Source organism: Spermophilus citellus (genome assembly GCF_964194105.1).
Source record: "Spermophilus citellus genome assembly, chromosome: 16".
NCBI lineage: Eukaryota > Metazoa > Chordata > Mammalia > Rodentia > Sciuridae > Spermophilus > Spermophilus citellus.
The window spans coordinates 86,545,911-86,569,417 of record NC_138196.1 but is presented as its reverse complement, the minus strand read 5'-3'; the positions used below and the strand labels follow the sequence as shown (position 1 = coordinate 86,569,417).

The 23,507-nt window shown below is 50.4% G+C and overlaps 1 protein-coding gene across 4 annotated transcripts; it reads left to right on the top strand.

Annotated features, from left to right (window-relative positions):
* The first annotated feature begins 3,951 nt into the window (after positions 1–3,951).
* Positions 3,952–21,925, top strand: CLN8 (CLN8 transmembrane ER and ERGIC protein). Of its 4 annotated transcripts, XR_014019105.1 has the most exons (5): positions 3,952–4,050; positions 12,976–13,645; positions 18,366–19,487; positions 19,959–20,535; positions 21,892–21,925. XR_014019105.1 is itself a non-coding variant. In XM_081269107.1 (3 exons), exons 2-3 carry the CDS (start codon positions 13,103–13,105, stop codon positions 18,687–18,689), a joined length of 867 nt encoding a protein of 288 aa, XP_081125233.1. In that variant the 5' UTR covers positions 3,952–4,050; positions 12,976–13,102; the 3' UTR covers positions 18,690–19,925. The 4 variants fall into 4 exon arrangements, 2 of the variants coding, with proteins under 2 accessions (XP_081125233.1, XP_081125234.1); XR_014019106.1 differs by lacking the exon at positions 21,892–21,925 and having other exon boundaries at positions 19,959–21,750; XM_081269107.1 differs by lacking the exons at positions 19,959–20,535; positions 21,892–21,925 and having other exon boundaries at positions 18,366–19,925.
* Positions 21,926–23,507: the final 1,582 nt, after the last annotated feature.

Sequence of the window (23,507 nt, the reverse complement as noted above, 5' to 3'; positions counted from 1 at the left end):
TAAACTAGTCACTGTGTTGGAAAATATGTCAAAGTGGTTATCTATATCTAAGGAAAGAAGATAAGCATTTCTTAAAGTTGCCCTAAGTAAGATCTCAGGAGGCTGAGGCAAGAGGATCACTTGAGCCCAGGAGTTTGAGGCTAGCCTGGGCAATATAGGAAGACCCCACTTTGGAAAAAAAAAAAAGAACTTTGTTTATGGTTGGGGATGTGGCTTGGCAGAGGAGTACCTGTGGGAGGTTTTATCCCAAAACAGAGGCAACAAGAAAAAGTTTTCCTAAAACCCTCTAGGTCACCTAAGTCCCACTTGGGATCAGGCAAAGAGTTGTAATTGTCAGGATTTCTCTGATGATATTTACTCCACCCAGCACACAGTGCCCTGTCCTGGGGTTCCCACCTGGAGCACTGTGCCTGCTCCTAGAGTTCCTGCCTCGAATGGGGGTCCCACCCAGAACATTTGTGTCCCTCTCTGAGGGGAGTGGAGTTACTTGGAGGCATTTCCCACCCGGGCACTGCTGACATTCTGGGATGGAGCTTTCCTGCTATGAGCTGCTCTGATGCTGTTGGTGGCATCTCCCCTGGAGAAGAGGACCACCTCCCCAGCTCTCCCCCCAGTTGTGAAAGCCAAAACCATCTCCAGGCATGGATGAACCCAGGTACTGACTGGAGGAGGTGCCATATAGCACAGCCTGTCTTTGTGGCCCTGGGTCAGCACAGGCTTCTCAGGGCATTTTGTAGCGCCGGCTGTTATAGCAGAGTCTGGCCCACCAAGTGGAAGGGTTATCATGTGCCACCTTTAGCTTCAGGGACATCATGCCCACAGTGGTGTGGTGGACACCCCAACAGCACAGACTTGGATCACAGAGCATCCATCATGTCACCAGAGACCTGCCCACTCCGGTTACAAGGGCAGCTCAGGAAGGCCACGCAGACCCTCCAAGGTCAAAAAGCCAGTAGCTCCCCGAGGAAGCTCAGAGCCCTTTACTGTATTCTTGGATCCAAGCCCTAGGCACTGTTTTGTGGCTCAAACATTTTTAGAAAGATGTGCTTTTAGGAAAAAATAATGGACACAAGTGTGCTTGCCTGTGTAGATATGATTTCAGGAAGACACAGATTTCTCTGATGAGATTTTACTTTGTAGGAATCTTTAATTTTCTACAATTAAAGAGAAATTACTCAAGATCCTTATTCAGACTGAGGGAGGATGGTGATGGGCAACTGCAGTGGGGTCTTGCCACAGGGGAGACAGTGGGCTCAACTGGAATGCAGGGTAGGTGGAGTCAGCCAAGGAGCAGGGCGGGGTCAGGTGAAACCTCTCCCAGAGGGAACATCCAGTTTAGGGGTTAACCCCTGCAGGGTGGACTCAACAGGATTCCTGCTGAGGAAGCTTAAGTGGTGAAGATACTGAGGGCGGGTGAGGAATTTAATCAGATACCAAGGGGGGCGGATTTTTCACTAAGTGGATCCTGCAGGATTCCTGCTGAAACTGGCCCACGCCTCTTCCTTGAGGACCTCTAGAATCCCACCTGGAGTCAGTCCAGGGTGTCTTTGCCACAGGCAGGTGGAAAGCTGACCTGTTGGACTGGCTTTGCACAGCCTCCGGCTTGCTGCTGGCCTGGTGTGAAGTCCTGTCAGGAAGCACTGGGCCATCTCTGGGGCCCACTGAATGAACTCCTGCTCTTGGATCTAAAATCATGGGAATTCTCTTCTCCCTCTCTCACCCTGAGGTACTTCCTCTGAAAACTCATTTGCTGAGTTCAGCAGAAAGAAATAGGCAGGAGAGGAGAAATCGCACCACCAGTCTGTGAATGTCTTTTAAAAGTCTTTCTTAAGGAAACAACCAAACGTTGCAAGGAGCATGTTCTGCCTATGTGATCAGGAAAAGAATGTTCATTGCCACCTCCTTTAAAAAGTCATGTGAATTGTTTCCACACTACCAGTGCAATAGTATCTCAAGGTCCAGACTTGTGGGGTGTCTCTCAAGTTCAGCTGCACTCACCTGGACCTCAGCGGACACTGGGGGTGCCTGCGCAGACCCTGTGATACCTGAACAAACAAAGCAAGGCCAGTGTTTACGCGTCCTGCACAGTAAGCTCATCAAGAATGTCCTTACTGTTGTTCCATGTGTAGGAGGGAGCAGCTGAGGGACAGATGACCAAGATGGGTGGGTGGAGGTGAGTGACCAGGTGGTAAACATGGGCTTCTCAGGTGATGAGAGAAGGAATACACTGGACTTCATCCAAAGTCCTCAAGTCCGACTGGAGTGTCCTGGGTTTTACCTACAATCGTTAACTGCAGGCTGAGGACCTAACCTGCAGGTCAGGGCTCATCTTTCTAAGCCACAGGTCTGGTGCAGGGCAGTCCCAACATCACTCCTTAGAGCACCCTGAGGATGGACGGAGAAGTAGGGAAGGCTGCGGCCTGGATGCTGGCCTGCAGCAAGCACCCACACACTCTTTGTTTTCATACAGACCTACGGACGCAGGGTAGCAGCAAACCTAGAAGAAATATCAGAGCAACCACCAGAGGTGAAAGAGAATGCCAACTTTTCTCAGCAGGTGCTGGAGACGCGCTCACACTGTACTCATGATTTAAACTTATTTCATGCCCAGAACAGTCCTGAGGGTGATAAGGCAGGTGTCTTTGACATGTTGCAGGAAAGGGGGAAAAGCAAGTCTCAGGGTCCATCCTGTTTTTAATTTGCCTCAGGAGACATTTTTGAAGGATTGTCGTCTAACAGGCTTTGGGTGGGGGCAGGCAGGGTGGGTGGAGATTTCTTGTTATAGAAAGCACCTAATTTCATTTGTTCTTTCAACACTTATTGATCATCTGTTAAGTGCCAGGTAGTATTCTAGGTGTGGGGACAGAGGGAGCAAAATTGGGGTCCCACTCTCAGGCTTCACATTTTAGCAGGAAGAAACAGGAAAATCAAATAACTGAAAAAACATATAAATAAAACAACCACACAATGTTTTTATTTATAAATAAATAAGACAAACAGATCTGTAGTGTGGCTGATGGTGACAGAGTCATCTAGCTACAAAAGGCCTTAGGGAAGGCTCTGCTCCTGGTCACCTGCCCTCCCTGGATAGGTCCAGAAATCCCAAAGCACCTGGCTGGTCTTGCATCCACACTGCAGCACCGACCTCCGGGACCCAGAAGCAAGCAGGTGCACACCCACCGCAGGCTGTGCTGCCTCGGGTCTGACTCCAGAGCCACCTTCTCTGTGCTAGGCTGGGTTCTCCAGAATCTGCCAGTCTTTGCTCTAAAGGGTCCCATTCGAGGACACCCAAGGCCAGCCTCCAGGCCCAGTCTCTGGACAGGAGGGTGGTGCAGGCAAACTTCTTTTCAGAACGCCAGCAGGCAGAGGCCCTGGGCAACTCTAAGGAACTTCTGCCTCAAGGGCCAGCCTCACTCAGACTAACAGAACAGCTCCGCACTTCTCATGTCACCTTTTCTTAAGGGAAAGGCTGCACGGGCCCAGGTGTCACCTGCCTCCCCAGGATGTCCTTGGCTCTGGGTAGTTTGTGGGACAGGCTGGAGGCTATTCTCTCCCAGAGGACAGGTCGGACATGTCGTGTGGGTGTGCCTCCACCCCCCTACACCTCTGCACAGGCCCGTCAGCCTCCAGGACCCTCGGAGGCCAGGCGCTCCCCGGGGCAGGGCCTCGCGGGGTGTGTGTGCGTGGGCTTCCGGGTGGACAAGGACCCCGCAGGGGTCTGCGTGGCGGGATCTTGTGGGTCGGGGTGAGGGGGTCCCCGGGGGTCCCGCGGCCCCCGGAGACGCCCCTGCACGGAGACAGGCAGACCTCGCCCCGGAGACCTTCCGCCACCCCCTTCAGCGAACCGCCCGGGCTCCGGCGACCCGCCCAGGACGCGAAAGGCGGCCGCGGGCCGGAACCGCGGAACGCCCGGGGCGGGGCCCGCCGTCGCCACGCCCCCTAGCGGTGCGCGTGCGCGTGCGCGTGCGCCGTTGCGGCAGCGGGCGTGAGCGCGCGACGGTGGCGTCGGTGGCGCGGGCCCGGGGGGCGCGCCGGAGGGGCCGCGGCCAGGTGAGCGCCGGCTGGGTCGGGTGCCGCGGCGCGGTGAGCTGCCCGCCGTGCGGGGCGTGGGGGCTCGGGCAGGCCGCCGCTGCGTGGCCGACCCGCTGCCCAGCGCGGAGGGGCGCGGACCGGCCTGCGCCGCGGCGGGGCTGGGACCTGGGCCGGGACCTGGGCCGGGTCGGCGGGCGGGGTCGACGCGGCGGGAGGGACAGCGAGGGGCGCGCTGGACCAGGTGGCCACGGGGTGGGAGGGACAGCGAGGGGCGCCGTGGGCCGGGTCGCCATGGGGTGGGAGGGACAGCGAGGGGCGCCATGGGCCGTGTCCTCACGGGGTGCGAGGGGGCAGCGAGGGGCGCCGAGGGCCGGGTAGCCACGGGGTGGGAGGGACAGCGAGGGGCGCCGTGGGCCGTGTCCTCACGGGGTGCGAAGGGACAGCGAGAGGCGCCGTGGGCTGTGTCCTCACGGGGTGCGAGGGGGCAGCGAGGGGCGCCGAGGGCCGGGTAGCCACGGGGTGGGAGGGACAGCGAGGGGCGCCGTGGGTCGGGTCGGCGGGCGGGGTCGGCGCGGGAGGGACAGCGAGGGGCGCGCTGGACCAGGTGGCTACGGGGTGCGAGGGGGCAGCGAGGGGCGCCGAGGGCCGGGTAGCCACGGGGTGGGAGGGACAGCGAGGGGCGCCGTGGGCCGTGTCCTCATGGGATTCGAGGTACAGCGAGGGGAGCTGTGGGTCAGTTCCTCACGGGGTGCGAAGGGACAGCGAGGGGCGCCGAGGGCTGGGTCGCCACTGGGTGGGAGGACTCTGGACTGGGAGCAGGTCCCAGTAGGAGAGGAGGGACAGAGTTGGGACTTGGCTGAGTCACCGCGGGGTGCCACCTGTGCCCTTGTAGACTCTCCAGTGACTGGGGAGAGGTGGCAGTTGCTGAAGCAGTTTGACTTCACCTTCTGTGTGATCTGCCACCATCCATTTACTGCTTATCTCCTTTCCATATTTTGTTTTTTACTTAAACTTTTCAGGAATTGTGAAAAGTTTGAACCTTCCAGAAACAGCACTAGCCTGCTGGCCCTGGCCCCCAGACCCTAGTTGCTATGGAAACAGTGATGAACTGGCTCTCTTCTTCTAAGCCCTTTCTGTTATGAAGATCTCCCTGAGCATTCAGTCTCCTTGAAAAGAGCTAAAACAGCAGGTTCTCTGGGTGGCCTCGGAGAGGTTCACTAGGGAATGTTTTATGGTAGAAACTGGTAAAACCTTGAGGCATTGGGGGCACATCCCTAAGATAGGTCTCTGCAGCCACACACAAGTACCTGGAAGAGGATTAGCAGGGTAAATGTGATAACACATCACTAAAGAAAAGAAACAGGTAGCTTATATACTTTTATCCTTTTTTAAGAAAAGCCAGGAGGAGGGGATGTGTATCTAGAAAAAAGATTGACCCAACAGGTAGCAAAAACTTGCAATAGTGCTTAGAGCCAAGTAGGAGGATTACAAGGTTTTATTTCTGTGTTTTTATGCTTGTTTATATTTTTAAAATTTTGTTAATTTAGCATGTATTTCTTTTGATTTTGGGAAAAATATTTTATCCACTGCCCATGTGTGATTCTCAAAATATTAGAAGTATAATTCTCATGCAAACAGCCCATGCCATTGTTATTTAGCTCATTAATAAAGGACCTACCAGGATGACGATGCCAGTTCACAGATAATATGCAGAAGTAGGATTTTTGTAGTGAGTGAATAAAAGGAATACTAAAATATGGTTGCTGGGTTGGTTACAGAATTGGTATCACTGTGTAATGAAACCCAGCCTTGGGATTATTCTTCATCCTGTGCTGAGGGCCATTACGAAGTAGGAATGACGCATCGAAATTTCCTTGCCAGCGTACCCCATGTTAAATTCGCTGTTGACCTTGCATGTGTGTTTGAGAAAGGTGACCCTGCTCAACGACCAGGGAGGATCCAGGATTAGGGTGTGCCCTGCAGTTTGCTTTGTAGATTCAAACAGCAATTCTTTATTCCCGAACTCACACCGGCCTCCACACACGTTCTGGGGCAATCCCAGTTCTGCTGCCACCCAATTCACCTCCTCCACGAGGCTTTCTTCCCAAAATCTCTCTGAATCTCACGAGAACTCAATGGGAGCTCAGGCAGCAGGAACGCCCTAATTCCAGCAGCAATAATCCTCAACATCGAACTTCCCTAAAATCCAAGGTCTTAAACTGGGAACGCCCTTAACCCAAGGAGCAGGATACTTCCTCAAACTGCAGGGCACACCCTAATCCTGGATCCTCCCTGGTCGTTGAGCAGGGTCACCTTTCTCAAACACACATGCAAGGTCAACAGCGAATTTAACATGGGGTACGCTGGCAAGGAAATTTCGATGCGTCATTCCTACTTCGTAATGGCCCTCAGCAATCCTGGGTGGAAAGGAAATTTAACTAACCTTATCAGTGTTCTGTAGGTTAACCCCGATGTTGCAGATTGTGACTGTCTGGTCATTATCAGTGGTAAATAAGTGTGTTTAGTTTTCCTAAAAGTCAAGTGATCCTGAAGGTTTTCTGAAACAGTGATTTGGCTTGGCAAAAAAGTTTTCCCTCTTTGACTTCATTTCCAAGTTTTGGATAAACGACTTTTTTTGGCAGGGGGTAGGGGCAGTTACTGGGGATTGAACTCAGGGGCACATCCCCAGCCCTATTTTGTTTTTTATTTAGAGACAGGGTCTCACTGAGTTGCTTAGTGCCTCACGGTTGCTGAGGCTGGCTTTGAACTCACTATCCACCTGCCTCAGCCTCCCAAGCTGCTGGGATTACAGGTGTGCACCACCGTGACTGGCTTGGATGAACTACCTTAAACACAAAATGCTGGCATCCTCAATGAGCAGGAGCTGTCTTCAGATTTGGGGCAGGCAGAGATGAAGGGTCCTGTGACTGCTGTATCCCAGCTCCTGGTGACAAGGCTACCTGGTTACATGGCAGCACAGGACTGGCACTCTTATTAATTTGTATTCAAACTTTTTTAAAGGCAACATTCACTGAAGTAGAACAACTGAACCTTATCAGAGAAAGAATAAGAACAGGGTTGAAAAAATGTTTTCCCAAAGAAAGCAGAGATCTTCAGAGATGGGGCTTTAGGCTGGTCCTGATGTGGCAGCTCTTTCAGGCTCCCTTCTCTCCCAGCCCTGCCTCCACCAGTGAGGCCAAAGGGCAGAGAAGAGAACGGGAGGACTTGATGCAGCCCTAGAGGCCACAGTGACGCCAGCTGTGCAGCACACTTTAGGCCTCACTCCAGGCTGATGGGAGGCAGGAGTGCAGGGGGAACAGTGGTGACCCCAGCAGCCTTTTTTGCCTCAGGTGAGAGGGAAGTGGTCAGACCAGGGAGTAGAAATATATGCAGAAGGAGAAGTAGAGCTTGTCACATAGCCATCTGTGCTGCCCACCAGACAAAGGCCCAACAGAACCTCTCTGGGCTCCCACCTGGTGACTCAGGATGAGATGCCTCACAGCAGCTTTCAGGGCTCTGCAGGACTCTTGGGAAGGCTGACCAGCTAATCCTGGGACCCTGCAGTGGGGGGGCGGAGGTGGTGGGGGCATTGGCTCTCTACCCTCAGGCTCAGGCAGTTGAGTACAAGTCAGGCAATTTCTGCCTTCTCAGCTGGAGGATGCTGAATGGCACTGGGAGACCAATGCACAGGCTTGCCCAGGGGCTCTCTGCACACTGCTGTGGGGACTTGCATAACCAGGAGGTCTGAGCACTGAATCAGGTGAGGGAATTGGTGATGCTCTGGTGTTTATGATCTGCTGTTTCCGTATGTAACTGGCACCTTGCCTGGGCCTTCCCGTAGGGCCTACTGGGTCTCAACTCTGGCCTGCCTGCTTGATCTGTATGCAGTTCTTCCTTTAGATATGGTCCTGTTTCCAAAAAGGTGCCCAGAATACCTGGGAACCATTTTGTCTCTGCAATTAAAAATTAATTGAGCCAGCCAAATGTGCCTGGCACATGGTAGATGCTTCAGCCCTTTACTATTCTGTACTTCTGTATATTTCTTCCTCTCATATTTAGACACTTGGGCTTAATGTGGTTAAGAGAGAAATTTATTTTATTAGCTTCTTTTTTTGTGTGTTTTTGTGGTACTGGGGATCAAATTCAGGGCCTTCTGTATGCTAGCCAAGCATTCTATCTCTACTTTTAATCTTGAGACAGTCTCATTAAATTTCCAGGCTGGCTTTGAAGTTGATATCTTCCTGCCTTAGCTTTCTGAGTAGCTGGGATTACGGCGTGTGCCTAGCCCAGCTTATTTTTTAGCTTTTAGTTAGCAAAACCAAGATGAGAACCCACTAGACTGGGCTGTTCTTGATCTAGTGCTGGTGTCCTTGGGTCCCTTCCAATCTGACCTACTCAGAACCTTCCTGAAACAGCACTTGTACCCATCACACCACAAGGTGGATGCAGGCAGAACTTTTTGGAGTTGGGGACCCACCTATGCCAAGCAGAGGCCCCACGAAGCTGGGTAGATTGGCCCAGAGCATGTTGATGCAATCATGGCAGAATGGGAACTGTAGCCCCGATCTCATGACTGACTCGGGGAAAAGCACAAGCAGTCATTTTAGGATAAGTATGTTTCAGCAGTTCAGTTTTGTGCAGTATAACTTAGTGGGCTGCAGTTCCGTGTTGAGAATAAGGGTCTGATTAAGGTTTGTCTCCTCCCACAGCTCTGGATTTGGCTTGAAGCAGGTCTGCACCTGTAATGTCAATGGGTCAGAAAGTACAGACCACACCAGGGCCAAGGTCTCTGGTCAGTCTCTTGGTTCATTGTTAAATTTGGAGATGTGTAAGTCCACTGGATTCTTACCATAACACAACCAGAGGCATGAGCCATGAAGTGTTGGTTTGGGACAGAATAGCCTTCTGGCCATCATCCATCAGAGTCCACATACCCCAAGAAGGTACTAGGGGTGGAACAACAGGGAGCCATCTGAATTCCAGAAGAGATGTGAATGCTAGTGGTCTTTTCTCCTCCAACTCAAAGAGTTTTGTTCACACAACATGACCTGTATTAAAGTTGAAAGAACACACGTCTCTGGGTTCTTGCCTCTGACTATATGACCACCTTCAAATCCAGGAGTTAATAGTTCCAGGGGTTTCTTCTGGCATTTGTAATAAACCCCAGAACTCGCAGTGGGCATGGGCTCATGTGAGCTGGGGCTTTTGGTGTCATTAGGGGTGTGGCCTAAGATGTTTTTCCAGGAATTGGCGAAGACAGCTAGTGTAGTGCTCCTGGTGGCGCCAGCCTGCCTACTCATGGTTGTCATCTGGAGGCCCTCCCAGAGCACTGGGGAACAGCCCCAGGGGGGGATCCTGCTCTTCACTCCTGACCCTGAGGAAGTGCAGGGCAGACTGCATCCTTGCTGCAGAGGCTCCTGTGGGTGGCCGATTTCATGTGCCTGTTTTATAAACAAAGGGCTGGAGTAGGTAGCTTCACAGGTTCCTTCAGTTTTGTTTTGTTTTGTTTTTCCTTGTTAAGAGAAGAAAAAGTTTATTTGGTCTTCATGGTTTCAGAGGTCTCAGTCCATAGACTGCCAGCTCCATAGCTCTGGGCCTCAAGTGAATATCATGGCAGAGGAAAGCCACTCAAGACATGGCAAACAGCAGACAGAACTTCACTCACCAGGGGAAAAATATAAACCACAAAGACACACCCTAGTGTCCCACCTCCAGCCACTCCCCACCTGCCTACAGTCACCCCAGTTAACACACTGATTTGGTTAAAAACTCTCATAATTCCATCATTTGCCTCTAAGCTTTCTTGCGTGCATGGACTTACACACAAGCATTGGGGGACACCCAGTCTAAATCCAACATTCCATCCTGGTTCCAGCATTACCCAAAAGTCCAAGTCCAAGTCTCTGTTATATCGGATATATAATGGCACAGAGTAACTTTTCCATTCCACAAGGGAGAAATAGAGGTTTAGAAAGAAGAAATGGGACCAAAGCAAGACTGAAATCCAATTGGGTAAACAAGTCTAGCTCCATGTCTAGCATCTGGGGCACATGGCCTCATGATGTTCTCTCTAAAGGACTGGTGTAGCTCTGCCTTATGACCTTGCTGGTGGCGGTTTCTCTGTTGGCTTCTTTCTTTTTAATTCCTACAACTTTTGTTGGCTTATATCTCACATTACTGGCCTCTCTTGGGGTGGAGGTGTCTCTACTGCAGCTTTGGCTTCCTTTTCACATCTCCATGTATTGCTCTCTCAGGGGCAACCCACAAGGACTCCAACTCTACTATACTTTTCCTGGCCTCTCAGTGGAAGCCTTCATGGCCCCCTAACCCATCCTGCATTCCTGTAGAACCAGTACCGTGTGATTTATGCCAAGCTCTGACACCATCTCAAGCAGTAGCCAAGCCTCCTGGACCACAGTTGCACCAACCTCTAAATGCCTGGGCAGCTGTACTTGGTGAAACAACTTGTTAGGCTCCTCTGTGCAAGTAGAGTGCCCCCGTGGTCTCCTCTCAATGGAATTCTGTTACATTCTTGAGCCTGAGATAGGTATGGTCTTGCCAACTCCCGAGATGCCATCAAGCCATCTTTCCTATGGTTCTGGGTAAAGCATTTAGCATTTCTTTAGTAGCCCTAATCACTTTACCAACCATACCTTCCTTGAACACAGTTTTACTTGCAGTTTTCTGGCCAAACTTCCAAGTTTTTGAAATTTTTCTGTTCTGCTCCTGGTAATCACAGTAAACTTGGTTAAAAGCTACCAGCACTCTCCATGCCACTACCTGACTGCTGTGCTGCCTCAAAATTTCCTGTGTCACATTAAGAAGTCCATCATCTTTAAATTTAGGCTCACAGAAAATCTCAGGACCTGGGCAAAATGTAAATGACTTCCAAGCCAGAACATAACCCAAATGCCTGCTAGTCCAATTTCCAATAGAGTCCTCTTCTGAACCCTCATGAGCCTAGTCTTTACTGTCCATAGTCTTGTTTGCATTCTGGTTTTTTGACCTCCCATGAGTGGTTCATTAAGCTCCAGTTACAACATTCTAAAGCTTCTCCAGTTTTCACTGCTGAACTTTTCAAAAAATTTCCCCCCACACACCAGCTCCAAATTCTTCTGAACCAGATGGTCAGGTTGGTCCCAACAGGGACCCCACTCTTTGTGCCGATTTCTGTTTCAGTCAGCTTTTTCATTGCTGTGACCAAAAGCCCTGACAAGAACACTTTTAGAGGAAGAAAAAAATTACTTCATCAGTTTCAGAGGTTTCAGTCTACAGACAGCTGACTCCACAGATCTGGGTCAAAGGTGAGGTGGAATGTCATGGCAGAGGAAAGCAGCTCAGGACATCGTGGTCAGGAAGCAGAGTGGTTTCTTCACTTCTGAGAACCCGAGACTGGTTTTTCCAGTTTCATAAAATAGGTCCAATCTTAGGTAGATCTGACCACTTGAGCACAATTTACAATCTGTGTATTCGGCAGATATTCCAGGAATACCTGCTGTGTATCAGACATTGCATCGCCCAGCAGAGTATAAAACAGTGGACAGGCAGGTACGGGCTGTGCCCTCAGAGAGCCTGTCTGGTGGAGGTTGGAGTGAGCCATTAGAGTGCATTTTGGGTGTAGGAGTGGAGAAGATAGAAAGTGCTTCAGGAGCTTACAGTGGAGGCACTTCCTCTAGCCTGGAAGATGTCTGGAACAAATGCCTTTAGTGTAGGCAGCAGGGGGTCTCAGCACTGCAGAGGCCCAGTCAAGGAGAATGTGATGTTTCGGAGAACTGGAAGGTTCTAGCATGGGGTGAGATGAGGGGATGTTGGGAATGGAGTCCAGAGGGGTAGGTGGGTTATTCCTGAAGACTCCTGTAGGTCCTGGGCAGACATACCCCACTGGCTTTGGGAAGCCCCACCAGTGCCTTAACCAAGGAAATAACATGAGGAATGGGAACACAGGTCCCTAGAACAAGCTCGTGCTGTTGACAGTGGGACAACTGAGATGGCTACCTCCCAGCACGGAGGCAGGGAGTTCTTGGGTCTGTTGGAAGTACAATGTGGGACCTGTACTGTGTGATGTACAAGTTTATCAGACTTAAGTTAGAATAGGAAATGGTAGTAAAAAAGCAGAAATATAGAAAGTACAGGGAACAAATGAACTTATATTTTTACGTTGCTGCAGAGGACAGTTATTGCTTTATTTTAACTTGTTTTTTGTTTGCAGTACTGGGGGTTGAACCCAGGGCCTCACATGCTTGGCAAGTGCTCTCTGCTGAGCAACACACCATCCCTTTTTATGTTCTTTGGAGACAAAGTTTCACTAAATTGCCCAGACTGGCTTCAAACTTGCAGTCCTCTTGCCTCTGCCTCCCCCGTAGCTGGGATCAGCGGTATGTACCACCACACCCAGATGAATGTGTTTTTTGAGTAGATAAATACATTGATATGGTTCAGAGTATCTCCTCTGCCTTCAGCCACTGTTAATAGGAGAAAGTGAATTTTTGAAATGGGACATGTATAGCTTCATACACAGCTTCACCAAACAAACTGGAGCACCAAGACAATGTTCTCTCAGGCTCTGGAAGTAAAGTCTTTAAAACTATTACAGTGTAACCTAGATGTTCTTCCTGTGGACTGTGAGTCATCTACCTGATGGACGGGCTGCCTTTGTTTGCCTGTGGAATCCGCAGGAAGTGTGCTGCCCAGTGCGATCGGGTTTCAGTGTTCCTGCCTGTTCACGTTTACGTTCACGTTTACGTTTATGGGTGTGCCACTCCATCCAGAGTTCATTTTTGCTCACTCTCCTGTATTGCCCATGGGAGTGATCGTGCAGTGTTGTGGTCTTTGTAAGTGCATAGGAGTAGGAGACAGAATTAAAGAAGTATTTCTGAGTGTGTGTTTCTGGGGCAGTGATGCATCCTTCTGCAAAGTCAACATACGGTGCATTCTCTTCTTCAGATCAAAGGCGGATACATGAAGATCCCAGCGCGAGCTGCACTGTCTCCTTCCACAAGTCACAGCACAGGGCCCAGCAGCCCCCAGCCGTCCTTGGCCCCAGGACTACTCTGGTGTACGGTTTGGGACAATGACTCCTGTGAGCGAAGGGGGCACATCCAACAGCATTTTTGACCTGGACTATGCTTCCTGGGAGATCCGCTCCACACTGGTGGTCTCAGGCTTTGTCTTCTATCTGGGTGTCTTCGTGGCCTGCCACCAGCTGTCGTCCTCCCTCAACGCCACTTACCGTTCTCTAAGGGCCAGAGAGAAGGTCTTCTGGGACCTGGCAGCCACGCGGGCTGTCTTTGGCGTCCAGAGCACAGCTGCGGGCCTGTGGGCTCTGCTGTGGGACCCTGTGCTTCAAGCTGACAAAGCGCTTGGCCAGCAAAACTGGTGCTGGTTCCACATCACCACAGCCACAGGGTTCTTCTTCTTTGAAAATGTGGCCGTTCACTTGTCCAACATGTTCTTCCGTACCTTTGACTTGTTCCTGGTTGTGCACCACCTCTTTGCCTTTCTTGGATATCTAGGCTCAGCGATCAATCTCAGAGCTGGCCACTACCTAGCGATGACCACATTGCTGCTGGAGATGAGTACCCCCTTTACCTGCATTTCCTGGATGCTCTTAAAGGTAAGCATTTCTATGGGAGGTGGTTACTGCAGAGGGTGCAGGACAAGGTGCCTTGAACATTTAACCTCTGGCTGAGCACTGTGGACCCATCGGCAGCAGAACCACAGCCCACCCATATAGGAAGAAGCTCGTGTAGTCGAATTTTATTAACTTCAATTTTATTATTGATTTCTTGATTTTAAGCTTTACATACTTATTGCTCCTTAAGATACTTTGCTTTCTTTTTGAAAACATGCTTTTTTTTCTTTCAATGCTTAAAAAAATTTTTGAAGTAATACCTATGTGTACATATATCCTTATTGCTTTTTAGTTCTCGCTCGCCCTGGCTCAGATGGCCATGCTGATCCCAGGCCACGTGGTGCCCACAGGGTGTTCACAAGTGGCCAGACTTGGCCCCTAGTGTGGAGACTTGCCCAGGTTTTCCCTTTGGTTTAGAAGACGCATATTTTTAATGTGTGTCTTCTGTACATGGTGAGGATTCTCATTTTGATGTCAAAATTATCTTCATGTTAAATCCTTTTTGACAATTTTTTTGGTAAGAATCTTGCAATCTTTTATGATATATTACCTTGTTCACAGAGTATTTTATACAGAACTTGAAATATCACTAGTGTTTAATAATTCAGACATATAGGTCATATTTTGGAGCACTTCTCAATCAGAACACTGTGATAGGTAAGCTTTGTGAAGGGAAATGAATGAGTATAAAAATGTTGTTCCAGCCTTCAGGAGCCAGTGGGTGATGGCATGGCGTGTCACCTAGTTGGTGTGACAGGCGTTTGTGCAGCACCAGCTGTGTGCTTCAGGATCTACTGGATGTAGGCCTGTTGTGTCATAGGAGAGCCAGCAGCACAACACGCACTTTTGGAGACCCAGTTGTGTCGTGTGCCCAGCCTTGTGCTAGGACCTGCATTTGCCATGACCCCATTTGGGCGATAGTTGGTTATGTCTTTAGGTGACAGGAGTGTTCAGGGACACGGGCCCTTCTGAGGCATGTGCAGTGAAGATGCATGAGCTGGGTACCACAGTCCGCAGTACCAGGCGTCCCCTGCAGCCACTGGAGACAAACAGTTCCCACCATTAGAAGGCTAATGAGGAGTTGCAGGGATCCCTGAGGGGTGAGGTTTGAGGTTACATGCTTGTCTGTGGCAGGAGCGATTGGGTGGGCTTCACCAGAGAGGAAGGTGGGAGCCATGATCACACTAAAAGTCACTACACATCCACCCACCTGTGCGTTCTGTGCCAGCCTCGAGAGTGGATATGTAGCAGCTGGTAAGTGGGGGACCATCTTAGGTGAAATTCTGGGGCCTGGGGCTCTATCAGCACCTGCCCATGTTATGTGGAGATTTAGTTTTCTCTGTGAATTCCCTGCCCCTGACTTGGCATGGGTACCAGCATAGGCATCCTGAGGATGAAGGAATATGTGCAAGAGGGGCCTTGGCCAGCTCTCTGCCCACCTATTCCTCTTGCACTGAAAAGCAGGGTCTCAAAAGCAGCCCTGCCATGCAGAGCATGGTGTTCTTGGGAATGCTTGCTCACAGATGTACAGTGTCACTGAACTAAGGTCTCGGTGCTGTGCTTGTGATAATGCATGTGTTTTGAAAACGAGTTTACAAATGTCTTTTTAATTTTTTAATTTTTTTTTATTGAAAAAATTTTAAAGAGAGAGAGAAACCTCTTAAGCTCAGGAAATAATGCCCAGAGTTAATAAATAGGACAGCATCAATTAAAAAACTTCTGTATAACAAAGGAAGCAATTAAGAATGTGAAGAGAAAACCCACAGAATAGGAGAAAACTTTTGCTACCTACTCATCTGGGAGAGGATTAATATCTAGAATATCTAAAGTGCTCAAAAATTTTACACCCAAAATATCAAATAACTCAAGTAATAAATGGGCAAATGAACTAAATAGATACTTCTCAAAAGAAGAAATACAAAGAACAACAAATACGTGAAAAAAATGTTGAACATCATTAGCAATTAGGGAAATGCAAATCAATATGACCAATATGGAAATTGGTATGGAGGCTCCTCAAAAGTGTAGGCATAGAACCACCGTATGATCCAGCTATCCTACTTCTTGGTATTTATCCTGAAGAATTAAAGTCATTGTACTATAGTGACACAGGCATACCCATGTTTATAGCAGCATAATTCACAATAGCCAAACTATGGAACCAGCCCAGGTGGCCATCAAGGGAAGAATGGAAAAAGAAAATGTGGTGTATATACACAACTGTGTTTTATTCAGCCATAGGAAAAATGAAATTATGGTATTTGCAGGAAAATGAGTGGAACTAAAGACCATCACGTTAAGTGAAATGAGTCAAATTGAAGGGTCATGTGTTTCCTCTTACGTATGGAGAAAACAAAGGTGGGAGTGTCTCCTAAAGGTCAAAGAGAGGTCCATAGAGGAAAAGGGGCAAGAGGTGGGAGGCTTGGAGGGAAGGGGACGTGCTAGAGAGTAATATTGGCCAACTATATTGTCACGTTGTGTGCATGGACGAATGTGTCACAGCAGATCTCACAATAACACACCAAAAAAATGTACAATAACACACCAAAAAAGTGTGGGAGGAAAAACAGGAGAAAGGAAGGGGATGGCAAGGAAAGGAGAGGAAGGCAGACAGACATGGAGGTCTTCCTGTCTGCATTCCTCAGGAAGTCAGGGCTGGGGCTGGCTGGGCTCCCCACATCCTGTCCTTCCACCAAGACAGGAGTGGCCTGCACCTCCTGGAGGGCCTGCCTCCCAGCGAGGGGCTTCTGCAGGTGCTTGCTCCTCAGGTGTGGTGGGGCCATCCCTGGAGCCCTCAGCACCTCGGGGACACTGTCACAGGTGGAGTGACCACTAGTGAGAGACTGTTGGGGTTGGTGTTGAGGGTGCAGTTTATGAAGGATGGAGACAAGCATTTACTTCTTACCCTCCTCGAGTTAACTGCACACGGCCAGCAGACCCACCCCAGAAGTGCACCTCCTGAGTTAATGCAGCTGAGGGTCGGTATGACTCGGGGGCTCTGCTTTTTTATTGTCCTGTTTCAAATACTAAGTGTTATAAGTAAAGGCTGTGTTTAAAATATCCAACTTCTTTTGAGCTCCTAATAAAGCTCATGGATTGTTGCAGAGTAGAGCGTCTGGATCCTGGAATTTCCCATCTTTGAGTCTGACTTGACAGGACTAAAGGATATAAATCAAAACAAGAGGCCAGCCTGACTTAAGGTGGCCTTGCCAGGCTCACAGGGTGGCTCATGCCTCGGGCTGGGTCTAGATGTGGTTAGAATCCGTAATAAATGAGCCTCAGGACTCAGTCTTTGGGACATGAACTTCCACACCACAGCCCAGGATGCCAAAGAAGTGAATTGAACCCAGAGACACTTAACCAATCACTGAGCAACAGCCCTTTTCAGTTTTTTATTTTGAGACAGGTACTCACTATGTTGCCAGGGGTGGCTTTGAACTCATGATCTCCCTGCCTCAGCCTCTGAACCTCTAGGATTACGGCCACGTGCACACACTGGTATGTAAGCCCAGGCTGCTCCACATGCAGGTTTCCTGTTCAAAGGTAGTAACTACATCGTCTAGTGTGAGGAAGAGCAGGTATGTCTGATCTGCTGCCTTCTCAGGAGGTTATTTCAGGGGCACATTCACAATGTTTGGAATGAAACATAAGTTCTTTGTCTATTTTTCCTGTGTATCACCAAGATAATTCCTTGTGTCTTGATCCCATCCCCTGTTTTTTGCCAGTGTGGTGTGCACACTTTCAGGCCAGCGTGAGAGCAGCATACCTGTCTTGTTTATTCAGCCACTGTGGAAGTTGAAGTGACGTGTGTCTGAGGTTGGCCCTGCCTGTCTCTCTCGCTTGCCCTGCATCCAGTGTGGCTGCTCCAGCTGCTGATGTCCTTTTGCAAGTGCAGGACAGTATCCCAGTCCTGGGAAGGAGCTGGTACCAGGAAGTACCTTGGTCTGCATCGGGCAGGGCCCTGCCCCTTGTGTTCCTGGTCTGATGGGTCAGGCCCAGTAGTTATGCTGGAACTAGCTTCAGTGATCACTCAACATAGTTAAGGCAAGTCCATTTTGGCCTGTGTCCAAGGACTCATGACGTTGAAATATTAAGAATTGAAACAGAGCCGGGTGCAGAGGTGCATGCCTGTAATCCCAGCATCTCAGGAGTCTGAGGCAGGAGAATCACAAGTTCAAAGCCAACCTCAGCAACTTAGCAAGGCCCTAAGCAACTAAGCAAGACCCTGTCTCTAAATAAAATATAAAAATGGCTGGGGATTGGGGGTGTGGCTCAGTAGTTACCCCCCTGGGTTCAATCCCCAGTACCAAACAAACAAACAAACAAAAGTGAACCAGGACCTGCATTTTACCCTGAGCTTCTCTGTTCTAGAAAGTTCTTTTCCTGAGTCAAGGTGCAGGGCTTGATGGCATCTATCTTCTGCTGTTGCTACATAAGCAGAGCTGATTTTCCCCATGTGTGCAAGTTCAAGGTAAATCAAAGCTTCAGGGAGCAGAAATCAAGAGTGACAAGGCTGGCAGGTGAGGTGCCAGCAGGGCTCACCAGGGCTCAGGTGCTCGGGTTCAGAGCCAGGTGCTCTGAGAGTGAAACACAGGGAGCACGGAGCCCTGGCCAGAAAGCCCGCTGCTGGCAGAGGATGAGGCCTCCTTAGGTGTGAGCAGGCTGGCTGGCTGCATGCTGACACCCGTTTGTTGGTCCGCAGGCCGGCTGGTCCGAGACGCTGTTCTGGAAGCTCAACCAGTGGCTGATGATCCACATGTTTCACTGCCGCATGGTCCTCACCTACCACATGTGGTGGGTGTGCTTCTGGCACTGGGGACGCCTCGCCAGCAGCCTGTACCTGCCTCATTTCGCACTGTTCCTTGTTGGACTGGCTCTGCTCACACTCATCATTAATCCATATTGGACCCATAAGAAGACCCAGCAGCTTCTCAATCCAGTGGATTGGAACTTTGCACAGCCTGAGACCAAGAGCAGCCGGCCAGAGAGGACCAACGGTCAGGTGCTGCAGAAGAAGCAGCCATAGTGGCCGTAGTCGGGACCAGGCGGGCCACTGTGTCTGTGGATGCAGCACATGGGTTCCACAGCTCAGAGAACAGTGACATTTGTAACAAATAAGGTCTTGACTATCTAAGCTAAGTGAAACCCTGACTTTCTAGTCACTAGTGTTAGTTCTGAAGTAGCCACAGAGTATTACAAGGCCTCCTTCACCTTCTGGAGCAGATCTTCGCCACTGTGACTTCCTGGACTCCTCTGGCTTGCTCCTGCAGGCAGTTAGCTCGGAGGAGGAGCCCTGGTGGCAGGCACACTGCAGTGCTCCTGGTGGGTGTGCCCCAAAGACATTTTCCTTTTGTTGGAAAGGACTGGCCTAAGGAAGGCCCAGTGTATGGCCTTTTAAAGCTGGTGTGTAATGGTACCACCTAGGGGCAGTGGAGCCGTTGTGGTGGCCCTGGGTAGGAGACTGCCACCCAGGATGCCACCTGCCCTGACGGGAGTGCAAGTTATAAAAACTTCCACTTTTTTTTTTTAATCAAGAAGGATTTTTAAATGATTTTATTGACATTATATTTCTCAATTGACAAAATAAGGTAAGTGTTCAGCAAGCAGATATGTCTGGATTTCAGAGCCGTTTTTACTTGTTGCCTGTAGGTACCCAGGCCAGACCCTGAATCCTTGATTGATATTTGTCTGTGGACTTTAAGGCAAGTTATTGAGGACTTCTTCCCTGAGGTGTGTGGTTGACCCTAGTGGCCCTGGGCAGACCTGCAACCAGCTCTTGAGAAGGGGTCTCCGATGCACCTGGCTTTTACTACGCTGTACCCAGGTAGAATTTGCACACCAACTTAGCAGTGTTGACAGACCTACAAACATTTTATTCCCCATAAGTACATAATTAAAAGTGAAAGTATATTTTTATCAAAGCACCTTTGAATAAGTGCTTGCAGAAAATATGTTTTTATTGCTCTTAAAATCATGTGACCCCTGCTTGTTTGCATCATGGAACTCTTGGGATAGTGTATTTTGATGACTGGTGCTTTAACTTTATTGATTGTATTTAGATCAAGATATATGCCTATTTATCTCATCCTAAAATTATTTAAGCTATGTCCCTGCTAAGATCCTTAACTAAGAACCCTGTTGCTCCTGATGGCTGCTCCGTTCTGCCCTGTCCCATGGAACCAGCATAAGCTAGTGGTTTTCCACTGGGCAGAAGTTTAATAAAGTGACTGATGTTTACAGAACCCGAATGAATGTCAGTTTCCTTCTCTTAAAGTGAACTTCCCTCACTGACCAGGACCTGCAACCAGCTCTTGAGAAGGGGTCTCCAATGCACCTGGCTTTTACCACGCTGTACCCAGGTAGTATTTGCACACCTGGTGATATGTTGTCTTGGAAACAAATGTGACGGTCAAACCTCACGTGCTCGAGAAGCACTTTCAAGCACTGGGCTGAACTGGTTTCTGCACTTCACTGGGAGTCTGTCCTCCTCAGGGGTCCACACTTGACGCCCTCTTTCTTGGTGGATGGGACCGCCAGCCTACCCGCTCAGTGGGGTGTCCTGCACGCATGGCTCCTTTCTGAGTAGGGGCTTGTCAGTGAGGAGCACAAGGCTTTGGAATGTTGGGACCCAGTAGCCTGTGCCTCTGTCGCCCCGTGGATGGTAGCACCCTCCAGGTCGCACGGTGCCTGTCCCCCACCAGCGTGAGAGCGGACCTGACACGTCGCGTGGTACTGGCAGTGCTGGCAAGCAGCCTGCTGGTGTGAGCCTGCCAGCCCACTCAGTGGCCGCGCTGGCTACCATCAAGACCCATGCCTCATGCCTCAGGCTTCCTCTGGTGGAGTTGGAACAGGCATTACCTGGGAGGCTTCAGGTAACAGTCAAGGGTTCTGCAATCACTTGAAAGACTCAAGATGGGGCAGTGTTGGCCTTAAATCTCCCCTGGTGACGATGGGAGGAAAGCACTCCGTGGGCCGGCCTGGCTCTTTGGCTTGCCATGGTGCCGCACCTTGGCACTGTGCTTTCTCTGATGGGAAATATTTCTTGGTGTCCATGTTTTTTGTTTTTTTTTTTTTTCCAAAGTTGGATAACCAAATGGGCCAGGAAGCCCGAATGACTCAGAACGTGGGACAAGCGTTTTCATTGAGGGAGGGGATCTGTCCTGTCCACCACCCCTTCTCATCTAGCACCAAGCCTGCTCCTCTCAGTGTCCCACCGCTCCCCAAAGTGTGGCCTAGCTGGTGTAGCTCTGCTCATGGTGGCAATGCTTCAGCTCAACCCAAGGGTCTCTTGATATCCCTCTTTCTCTGACTGGCAGCCCTGCAGGAAGTACCGTTGCCTCCACTGCACAGCCGGGGAGCTCCAGGCTGGGAGCCGCTGTGGTTACGCATGGTGACATGGCCCTGCGTGCCAGGCCTGCTCCTGGGTGCGTCAGCACCAGCCGACTCGTGTCTGGTGCCCAGCCTGGTGGGCACTTCCTGTGGGTCTCAGTCCTTGTGCTGCTATGACAGCACAATCCCAGGCTGATTGCCCTGGTTCTGGAGGCTGGCAGTCCAAGGTCAAGAAGCAGTGGGTTCAGTGTCAGATAGGGACCCAGCCTCCTTTCGCACTGTGGCTACGTCCCCGGAGGGAACAGGCCGGATCCTCAGGTGGCAGAAGGGATGGAAGGATAGCAGAGGGCCTAGGCTGGTCCACAGCCCTTCTCAGGCACTGCTTCTCTGGTGAGGGCGAGAGCCTGTCACTCAGCACCCACAGTGGCAGGTACTATTAACAGAGCCACCCTCACGCCCCTGCCGCAGGAGATGTCACTGGCTCCAGGCTCACAGGGTGGTGCCTGCCTGGCCTCCTGGCACGTCTCCAGCAGCTGCCATGCCTAGCTTGGGAGGACGCCCAATGACTGGGTGGGTGTCCGAGCAGGGAACGACTGTCACATGTCAGCCCAGCAGGCACCGTCAGAAAACAGATGCAAACCCCAGAGGGCAACAGAACATCTGGCAAGGGCACATCCACCAAGGAAGGGTGGCCAGCTTTGCCTGATGCAGTGTCCCACCTGGCCTGTGGCTGTAGGTGACATACTCTGCAGAGAACTGTAGTCACTGAGGACTGGCCCAGCCAGGGGGAGCTGGGGAGAAACGGCAGGCACAAGGTTGGGTGAGGTCTGCTGGGGTTGGCCTCCCCCACTGGGAGCCCATAAGTTGACGGCATACTAAACCTTTCTTCTGTGAGACAGGTCTTGGGTGTTTTACTGAAGACGGTGCGTTTACTCCACACGAATGCTGTCGTGCAGATTGAAGAAGTGGAGAAACAGGGCTGGGGATGTGGCTCAAGTGGTAGCGCACTCGCCTGGCATGCGTGCGGCCCGGGTTCGATCCTCAGCACCACATACCAACAAAGATGTTGTGTCCGCCGAGAACTAAAAATAAATATTAAAAATTCTCTCTCTCTCTCCTCTCTCTCCTCTCTCACTCTCTCTTTAAAAAAAAAAAAGAAGAAGTGCAGAAACACTGGGGCTGTCTAGTAATGCTGACAGCAGGACCTCAGGCTCATGGACCGCCACCATGCCTCAGGAGTGCTGTGGGCTGCCTTCATGGGCCCCACCCAGCAACAGTGGCACGAGCTTGGAGAAGTACCAGTCAGAAGTGCCTCGTTACATAGTATGCTTTCTCTGCTTGGCCTCAGACTGGTCATACATCATATGAGTTGTGGGTGGTGCCCAGGCACAGAGGACAGCAGAGTCCAGCTCCCATGTGCCAGGGTCTCCCTGGCGCTGCCTGCTGTGCCTTAGGTGCCAGGAGATCAGCAGCAGGGGGCTGGACAGAGGCGCCTGGGACAGGCTAGATGGGAAGAAGCTGCCCCTCTGGGGTCAGAGTACAGGGGAGCACTGGGCTGCTGACTTTTCTTTGGGTTCCCTCAAAATCAGGCCGCCCGTGTCTGCCTCAGACCCCACTCGGCATGGGGAGTGCAGTGCGCTGGCCTTCCTGTGAGGCTGCCCATAGCCTGAGGCTCTCATGGGCCTGCCTGGGGGCCCAGTACTGCAGGAAGAGGGAGCCAGGAGCCCGGCTGTGCATGGCTCCTCCTAAGAGGACGCCAACAGAAACAACCTGGCTTTGACTGATGCTCACCAATGCTTTCGAGTCGCCTCTGTCTCTAAGTCACTGTCTGCTTTGTTAGGAGAGCTGATTCAGTCACCATTCCTTCTGAAATAAACTTTCCTCTTTCAGTAATTAATACATACTCTGCATATTACTGTTTTGATAGCAAAAACTTGCTTTCCTAGTCATATTTTAGTGCCATGATGTGAAAAATTCAGAAATCTCGATTTTCTTTTTTTTAATGAGTCAGTCTCCTTCCCTGCAGTGCTGAACAAGCCAGGACCAGAAGCAGGACCTCGGCCTTCCTTCTGCACTCTCCAGGTGGTTGGGGTGCCCTGGCCTCACCTCTGGACCCCCCACGTGGACGCCTTTCTCGGGATGAATTGGCCTTCTGATTGTACTTGGCCCTCTCACTGCTACTCTCTAATCTGCCTGAAGCCCCACTCACCTTACTTCACTGTTTACACCACCACCCCAGACTCCAAAAATTAACCCCTAGTTAAAATCCTCAGTTATTACAGAAAGGTATTAAATGTCAGGTCTTTTAGTCTGAAAAGTACCTGATGAAAGTTTGCACAAAAAACTTATAATCCTTTTTGTAATACTTACTGTGCTGTTTATAAAAAATAATACATGACATATAAAATTCCAACTGGAACTTGGCCCTTCTCGGCTACAATTTCTTTTGTCATAAGGAATTTCTCAGCAAACTTGGCCCACCCCAGAGAGTTTGTTGCACACACAGGGAGGACAG

Bases quoted from the DNA above. Each gene is read 5' to 3' on its own strand.
- CLN8 (XM_081269107.1), top strand. From the start codon at position 13,103: ATGACTCCTGTGAGCGAAGGGGGCACATCCAACAGCATTTTTGACCTG. The intron at 13,646-18,365 runs GTAAGCATTTCT...GTTGGTCCGCAG, and splicing joins TTTCCTGGATGCTCTTAAAG to GCCGGCTGGTCCGAGACGCT.